The sequence below is a fragment of the Doryrhamphus excisus genome, chromosome 18, assembly GCF_030265055.1.
Source record: "Doryrhamphus excisus isolate RoL2022-K1 chromosome 18, RoL_Dexc_1.0, whole genome shotgun sequence".
Classification (NCBI taxonomy): Eukaryota; Metazoa; Chordata; class Actinopteri; order Syngnathiformes; family Syngnathidae; genus Doryrhamphus; species Doryrhamphus excisus.
Genome location: NC_080483.1, coordinates 9,354,102 through 9,363,336, shown reverse-complemented (window position 1 = coordinate 9,363,336; position 9,235 = coordinate 9,354,102). Strand labels below are relative to the sequence as shown.

The window sequence follows — 9,235 nt, the reverse complement described above, 5'->3', positions numbered from 1 at the left end:
ACGAGGGTCGCAGGAGGTGCTGGAGCCTATCCCAGCTGTCTTCGGGCAAGAGGCGGGGTACACCCTGGATTGGTCGCCAGCCAATCACAGGGCACATATAGACAAACAACCATTCACACTCACATTCATACCTATGGACAATTTGGAGTTGCCAATTAACCTAGCATGTTTTGTAACCTAGCATGTCAGCGCGCTAACCACTCGACCACCGTGCAGCCGTGTATTATTTTACTTGACCGAATTAAAAGCAACAACAAATAAGCAACTATGACATTCATTTATTAGCATCTTATTAGTAATTCCATAGAACCTGTGAATTACACATCATTAACATTAATGATAAAGACAATGGAATGGTCATATAAAACAATCCACATTCATCATGATCAAGGTATTAGAATCATTTGTGTACATTACAATCAGGCTTGAATGGGCGACGTCCTCACCGAGTGCAAACATCGTCATTGCACTGCAAGAAAAAATTTAACTTTGTGTACAAGATGCACAGTGTCGGGGAATAATAAATGCATGGAATCAATGGTGATGTGCATATCTAACAGCCAATGATACTGCAATGCGTACAGCGTACAGATGTACACTGCCATGACGCCTGACCTCCATCCACAGAAACATGGCTATGCCACAGTGACGCACAAATACACAAAAAACATCATTCATGAAATCTGGATTTGCTGTCATACTATGTTTTGGGTCATTATCCATATACGCTCTTGGTGTGGTATACTTTGGATGATTAGCTGTTCTGTTTGCTCCATACACTCCAAAAAAGCGGTTGAGCGAACCACTACGATTGGTAAACAGGCGTAAGGTGCAATAACACTTAAATTAGGACCCATGTTTAAGGGTGCCAACATGTTTTAGGTATTGTACTACTAAGGTTGGTACCCTGGCATACAGTAAGAGTACCAAAGTGTTGTAGTTCAAACCACTGTAATAGTACCCAGGCATAAGGCTCCAAAAGTGGTACTTTTTAGGTACCAATCCACTATAAATTGTACCCAAGCATAGAGTGCTAAACAGTGGTAATTTGTAGGAACCCCTAGAGTTGATACCCTCGTTGGTACCCCGAGCATGAGGGTGCCAGATATGATATTGGTACCCGAGTGGTACTTCTAGGTACCAATCACTTTAGCTATGCAAAAAGCTGCCAAAACTTTCCTACTTTTTTAGTAAAAGGGGTGCAAAAGGGTACGAAATAGTAGTACTTTGGATCTAAACAAATAAAGTTGGTACTCTCGGTGGTACCCCGAGCATATGAGGGTGCCAGATATGAAATTGGTACCCGAGTGGTACTTCTAGGTACCGATCACTTTAGCTATGCAATACGCTGCCAAATACTTTCCTACTTTGTAGTAAAAGGGGTGCATAAGGGTACCAAATAGTGGTACTTTGAGACTAAACAACAAAAGTTGGTACTCTCAATGGTACCCCTAGCATGAGGGTAACAGATATGAAATTGGTACCCGAGTGGTACTTCTAGGTACCACTCACTTTAGCTATGCAAAAAGCTGCCAAATACTACTTTCCTACTTTGTAGTAATGGGGTGCAAAAGGGTACCAAATAGTGGTACTTTGGAACTAAACAAATAAAGTTGGTACTCTTGGTGGTACCCCTAGCATGAGGGTGCCAGATATGAAATAGGTACCCGAGTAGTACTTTTAGGTACCAATCACTTTAGCCATGCAAAAGGCTGCCAAAAACTTTCCTACTTTGTAGTAAAGGGGTGCAAAAGGGTACGAAATAGTAGTACTTTGGAAGTAAACAACAAAAGTTGGCACTCTCAGTGGTACCCCAAGCATGAGGGTGCCAGATATGAAATTGGTAACCGAGTGGTACTTCTAGGTACCAATCACTTTAGCTATGCAAAAGGCTGCCAAATACTTTCCTACTTTGTAGGAAAGGGGTGCAAAAGGGTACCAAATAGTGGTACTTTGGGACTAAACAACAAAAGTTGGTACTCTCGGTGGTACCCCAAGCATATGAGGATGTCAAAAAGCGGTACTGCAATTGGTGCTTTAGTATAAGAATGCCACGAGAGTGGTACTTAAGTGGTACCATGCCACTGCAAATAGCCGGTCCCAAAAAACTGTGTTTTGTAGGTAAGAATGAAATAATTTCAACTAGTATCGAACAAAAGGAGTACCCAGAAAGTAGTAGAGTATAAGTTATGACAATGGTAAGAAATTAGATAACTGTAGATTTTAAAAGATATTTGATATATTTAATACACAAGTGTTACATCATGTGTCTTTAAATGAGGTCAGCTTGTTTTGCGTGCTACAGTGAGCTGTTGAGCTCGGAGTTACTGTACCAAATTACTGGGACGCTAATTAGATAAGATAAGAAGCGTCTTAACAGATAACTACTTGTTAACCCAAACGTGTCGAATTCCTCGAGGAAAAGGTTTCTACTTATCGGCGGCTGAAATCGGTAGATTCCTGACAAAGGTTTCCTGTGACGACAAATGTTGTCAAGGCCCCATGCAAACAAGCATGGACGCTAGCTTGTGACTAGCACTCGTTTCTGCCACATTTTGGAGCTCGCGGGCAACAATAATGTCTGTTCTATTCATCGGCTGACGAGAAGATGCGTGTTGCTCCTAAGACGGTTCATGGGGAGGTCAAGTCTTCTTGACATGGTGGCAGGACATGCCGTAGATGTCAGAGGAAGACCTGACGGTCACAGGACAGACTCCCACTCTCACCACAAGCGCGTGTATGACCGTATGTTTCTGAGTTGTTATTGCATTCCTGAGGAGCTTTTCTCTTTTTTTTTTTCAAAGTAACAACGCTGAGTAATGGACATTTCATTGTCCGTGACGAAGCTTGTCAAATGTGCATGATGCTGCTGACGTAAAAGTGCTGTAAAACATTTTCGATTTAACCAAAGGCTTATCTTACTAATTTGTTGAATGGAAGTGCGTCTTACCACTGGCCTCTGACCCTCTTTCACTTGAGATGAGATAGATAAAGCTTTAGCAATATCCTCCAATGGTACATAGTCTCCTGGGGAGTCTTGAACGAAGTGGAGCAAGACCTTGTCACCACCTTTATGCAGCAGAACACATTAAAAAGGCATGATCATCAATTTGTTCTTAACTGTCATACAAGTATATAAAAAACTAGCTGTATAATTAAACTAAATACATCTAAAATGCATTAAAGAAACTCATCCTTTAGCAGTGCATGACAGAGACATAGCAGTTACACACATACTGTATATAATAATACAAATTATATACAAATAATAATACGAATAATACAAATTATTACAATACTGTAACAATGAATTAGAAACCCCCAAGTTTTTTCAATGTTTAATGAGAACTGCGATTTGTCCAACTTTGTTTGACGGTTATTGAACGCACCACGAACGTTCTCTGATGCAAAGAGCTCTATACGATAAGGGCTGTATGGATGTATTTTGATGTATTTTCACCCTTTTTCGTTCACCTCATACTTGCTCCTGAATGCTAATACTATGTAGGAATGATGAAGGTAAGATTTGGTGAATTTGAGTGCTAATGTGCATGTTTGCGGTACACAACCTCTCTGAAAAACAAAGTCCACCAAGCGACAATGGCGGCTCTGTATACATTTAATGCTTTTCATTTGATGTTGTACCTATCATAGTTTTATACAATACATCATAAATAGGATCATTCACATGTACGTATGTTTTACCCGAATGTTGAAAATCTTCTAGCTAGCTCGATGCTAAATCGCTAATGCTAGCAAAACACTGGACTCCAGCCACTGTCATCACATTAATAGCCCGTCAATAGCAGCTGGAACTCCAATTTTAGCTAGCAGTTCAATGCAAAAATCATCAGAAAGATGTTAAAATGTGAAAACCACTGGTTAGTTGGGCCACTTTTATGACATGGTAGCACTGTACATGACAATTAAAAACAATACCTGCACTGCTCCAGTCTCTGGCAGGCCATTTAATCCGTGATTAAAGTCAAACACAGCGACAATAGATACAAATAACTTTGTTCTTGCTACTAGAGCCACATACCAGGGCTTAGAAGCTAACTTTACCAATCTAAATATTCTTTTCTTTCTCAATTTCCCATCAATATTTGTTCCAACTTGTGGCTACAGAGTTACCGTGCTTCAATCAAACTACGGTGGCGGCCGAGGGTTTAAATAATTTAATATTTTACGAAAACTGTGCTAGTGTTAGCTATTGATAAAGTATGCCCAACAATACATATAGTAATGTTAGCCAGCCAGTGTCAGCTAGTTATGTAAGTGTGCTAATTTGTTGTTAACCAATACTAACAGTCATGAAGGACACACACACACAATATCATATGAAGATAATACTTACATGTATTAGCACTTGATGTGTAAAATAATCTTACTGAGGGGTGACACTTCTCATAGTTTGTGTGTTACAGTTAATTTATTCCTGACAGCCAAAGTTGATAAGAATCAAAGGTTCCGATTGGATTCCATAGAAAATGCATGCGGGTCATTTTTCACCCACTTATGGAAGGTTGGGGTAGTAACACAAAAACAAAAAATTTCTTAAAATGTATAAAAGGTAAATTAAAAAATTGAATGGCATTATATCAAAAACATGTATTTTGAGGAATACATGGAATATGAAATGATAACATTTTTTCATTACAAAGATATTTCAAGAAAACAACCTGACCGGGTCATTTTTCACCCACTTATGCATCTAAGGGTTAATTAGAGCGTTAACTTTGACAGCCCTAATTATAACACATGGATTTCGGGGTTTTGAATAGTTCACTTAAACCTAAAATTAACCTACAATATATGAAGGTTTCACAATTTGAATGATATTACAGAAGAAAATGAACTTTTACACAATATTACTGGATTACTGCCTATGAGGCGTTGTTGGCATTAGCCATGTTGTACTGAGCAGTCAGGACAGAGAGGACTTGCGCTACATCGCAAAGCACAAGTTAAATTTACTGTTGTGTCTGTTGTGTATCATCACAGTTGTCCTCTTTGCTGTCACTGGTTGACATCTGTGGTTGTATTGTATTACAAACAAAAAACGTTGTTTACATTGTCAAAGAACGCTTAAACACTCCATTTGTAATATAATAATGCTATTTTGCATGGTATTTACGTTATCAGATGTTGATAGTATTGGAAAATACTGTACTCTCCACTTGCTTGTATTATTATTTAGTATTTTGTTGTAACAATACACATTTGTGCAATCAAATTTCATTATACAGTACTGCCCTCTAGTGCATGGATTGACATACTGTATGTACTGTATATTTGTACCCATTAAGCTGCTAACTTTCTTTATCGTATCATTCCTTATGTGTGGCTGCACAGTACCTTTGGCTACGATGATCATGCCTCCACTCTGGAGTAGGTCACCTGAGAAGTTTCCCTTGATGCCGTCAGCACTGGCCTGAGAGCAGCAGCAGCAGCAGCAGAGAGAGACAGGAGTCAGACAATAAAGTGATGTCAGGTATAGCCACACCATTATGCACACAGCTACCTTTGCAGCTACGTCTCGTACTTTCTTCCCCAGTGCGGCAGGAACTATACTCAGAGCAGTGTACCTGCAAGGATCATTCAGCAGCACGTTTGTCATTATGCTTGTATTGGATCTCATCAGATTGTGCAGTTGTACATAATAATGTTAAATGCAGTTTCCACAGGAACTCACTTACCTTTTGAAGCCAAAATCTGTATAGCATTTCTTCTGCTCATCAACATAAATTGCTAAAATAAAGCAAAGATTAGGGTTACTTATTTCCCATACATTTATTTTTTGTAGCAGCCATAAATAGATTTTGTGTTGTTTGCCCACACTCGGAGAAATATTACAATGAATTCCCAGGCACATGTGGTCAGACAGGGTTATTAAAAAAGGAATTCACCAATTTTGTGTCACATTGCTTCAGTTTTCAAACAAGGGGGGTGAGACATCAAGTAGCCAACTAATATGAAGAAAACATCATGGCTTTGAAAGGACAACACAGGCCTGCCCTTTTCTTCTTCATGATCAAAGATGTGTTATATTATATATATGTGTTACTGCAAACTTATTCATGAAAGAGGGAACAGTGTGCACACCATCTGATGTCAATCACCATGTGATTTCCTCCCGTTTGTGCATCATTTTGTAACATGATAAAGATTAATAAATAATACAAAACGGTGCCGTGATTCCAGAAGTAATTCAACAGTGAGGTGATTCTACCGCTTATCCTCACGAGGGTCGCTGGGGTGCTGGAGCCTATCCCAGCTATCTTCGGGCGAGAGGCTGGGTACACCCTGGACTGGTCGCCAGCCAATCACAGGGCACATATAGACAAACAACCATTCACACTCACATTCATACCTATGGACAATTTGGAGTCGCCAATTAACCTAGCATGTTTTTGGAATGTGGGAGGAAACCGGAGTACCCGGAGAAAACCCACGCATGCACGGGGAGAACATGCAAACTCCACACAGAGATGGCCGAGGGTGGGATTGAGCTCAGGTCTCCTAGCTGAGGTCTGCGCGCTAACCACTCAACCACCATGCAGCCCTCATTGTACACTAAACACATACAAAACATGTACTTGTACTGCGACAAAATGTTACACCTCATGAAAGGTAAATCACTTGTTCCACACATATTTACATATGCAAATGAGCTGATTTCTCCGTTTTCTTTTGGAATATTCATACAATAATGGAAGTGACACTGATTCAAAAGTAGAAATATTGTGATTATGATTCTTATTTAAGTCTAATTTTAAAATAGATACTTTTATTTTAGTGTTTATTTTAGTGTTTTGTCTTTTTTGTTTGTCTTGACATTCAAATGATAATGTTAAATACTCTTGGGTGTACTCTTGAGTATTTAAAGTTTATTACTCACATTATTATGCCATATATTATTACATTAATAACAAAATGGTTCCTCCCACATTCCAAAACATGCTAGGTTAATTTTCCACTCCAAATTGTCCATAGGTTTGAACGTGAGTGTGAATGGTTGTTTGTCTATATGTGCCCTGTGATTGGCTGGCGACCAGTCCAGGGTGTACCCCGCCTCTCGCCCGAAGACAGCTGGGATAGCCTCCAGCACCCCCGCGACCCTCATGAGGATAAGCGGTAGAAAATGAATAAATGAATGAATAACAAAATGGTGTCAAAATGAAGTTGACAATAGTATTGTTCATCATCATTTGTAGTCATTATCATGACAAGCCTAATTGTTCTAATAAATATTTTGTCCATATATACAGCATCTTTATGGTTATAGTTATGCATTTTCTAGTTCAACACAGTTGATGTTTTCTAAGTTGGAATTTTCTATGAAAACACATTTTATAGTTTCATATAAATGAGCATAGACAATAATGGTGCTTACATCCTTTAAAGAATCCTAAATCCTTGAACTCCTGGAGGCCAAACTCCTCGGGTCCGACACCCACCAGTGCCACACCGCTGGCTCTCAGGTCTGGCTCCAGCTTGCTGATCTCAGCCGCCATCCAGCGACACACCTGGCAGCCGAACCTACGCAGGAAGAACACCACCACCGGCTGGTCCTGCCACAGAGACTGGAGCTCCACATTCTGGAAGCACAAGACAAGGGAACAGTGTTATTATTGCAGGATGTCACATTGAAGAGTACCTCTCCATAAGCATCATTATTATGTCACCCTGGAGACACCACTTATGAGCTATTAGCTTAAGTGGGGGAAATAATAGCAGATACATGACAGTAGATCTCTCAGCAGGATGTTTAGTTAAGAGTTTAATAGATTTTAATAATATACCATTGAGAGCTTGCTGGAAATACAACTGGCAACAATTAAAAAGATCGATTTTCAAGCTAGGTACTTTATAGCTTACCTCTCCAGTGTCAGCGCTCTTTAATAAATTCTTTCCTACTCGGACAAGGTCAGCATTTGCCATGTTTCACAACAAAATCAAACCATATGATCAAAGGAATGAGGTTATATTATAACGCTTGGACGCCCGTAAGCAGTTGTTGCAAAACAACCACTTCCTGGTACGCCCATTACAAAAACTCCTCCAATCATACTCAAGTAGCTCAGAGTTGTTAGCCAATCGGAGCACAAAGGGGGCCCTAAAAGAAGGCGGGACCTCGGCAAGTGTCGCCGCTTAAATCAGGGAAATAATAGCTTGTGTAAGTTGAGCAAAGGTCACACCAACACCATACTCAACCACCTTATTTTCACTTTTTAAAAAGTTGTACCTATTATGACAGTGAGTTGTTCATTAACGTAGCCTTCTTTTTACTTCCCTTTGCTTTTCCTATATACGTATGTGCAACTTTCTTTAGCCACTTCCAGAAAACACAATGATATACTACAGTTATTTCATTATGTACTATGGGGCTTGAAACATTTGAAATATTTTCTACAATAGTATTATATATAAGAGTAGTATACTATGAAAGGTTTTATATTGCAGTATTACACATCTGAATTCTGGTACAGTGAGAATATTTGTATTATTATTTATTTTTTAGATTTATTTTTCACTAGCCATATTTTATTTTTAGTTTTCTAATTGTGTTGCCGCCACAGTGCACAACCACAACTGAAACCACAATAAAAATGCAATAATAATAAAAAATTAAGAAAATAATAAAATTTTATATAATATATTATTATAGAAATATAATTAATTATTTTAATCAGTTTTATGTATTTTTTGTTTTAAATATTTATTTTGAATTAGACATTAATTTTAGTATTTTAAGTCTGTTGACTATGCAGTGCAGTTCTACACCCACAATATGGTTCATATATTAATATAAAATATAACATGTCGTATTTTTATATTTTAATCAGTTCAATGTATTTTGTATTAATTAAAAAAATAAGTCATACTATATATTTTTTATTTTTAATAGTGCCGACTATGCAATTTTAACATGACAGTGACATTGTTAATCAATGGGTAAATTATAACGGCATGAGACATTTTGTACTATTATTTTTATATACATTTCATGGATTTTTTACTTTTTATGTTATATATTTTGAATGTGTAGTATATTGTAACTACGACGCCGAGTAGTGCAGGTAATATTGCTAATATTATACATACAATAATCCATATATACAAACTGTGCATACAATACTGTAAACAGTAGATAATACTACGTTAACATTGCCATAGATAGCGGTGCTGATGTTGCAGGGAGGGGCGTGACGTCACGGGACAGACCGGCAGG

At 38.3% G+C, this 9,235-nt stretch overlaps 1 protein-coding gene across 1 annotated transcript; it reads right to left on the bottom strand.

The window, feature by feature from the left end:
- Positions 1-262: 262 nt before the first annotated feature.
- prxl2b (peroxiredoxin like 2B) lies at positions 263-8,037 on the bottom strand. The gene is made up of 7 exons (XM_058054955.1): positions 7,882-8,037; positions 7,397-7,601; positions 5,700-5,751; positions 5,525-5,588; positions 5,359-5,434; positions 2,951-3,069; positions 263-469 (listed from the first exon to the last, which is right to left on the bottom strand). Exons 1-7 carry the CDS (start codon positions 7,942-7,944, stop codon positions 443-445), a joined length of 606 nt encoding a protein of 201 aa, XP_057910938.1. The 5' UTR covers positions 7,945-8,037; the 3' UTR covers positions 263-442.
- Positions 8,038-9,235: the final 1,198 nt, after the last annotated feature.

What these genes read in the sequence shown, in the direction of transcription:
- prxl2b (XM_058054955.1), bottom strand. Translation starts at nt 7,944, where the DNA reads ATGGCAAATGCTGACCTTGTCCGAGTAGGAAAGAATTTATTAAAGAGC. An exon ending in AGAGCGCTGACACTGGAGAG is followed by an intron (nt 7,602 to 7,881) that starts GTAAGCTATAAA and finishes TTGTGCTTCCAG; the next exon opens with AATGTGGAGCTCCAGTCTCT. An exon ending in TACGAGACGTAGCTGCAAAG is followed by an intron (nt 5,435 to 5,524) that starts GTAGCTGTGTGC and finishes TGCTGCTCTCAG; the next exon opens with GCCAGTGCTGACGGCATCAA.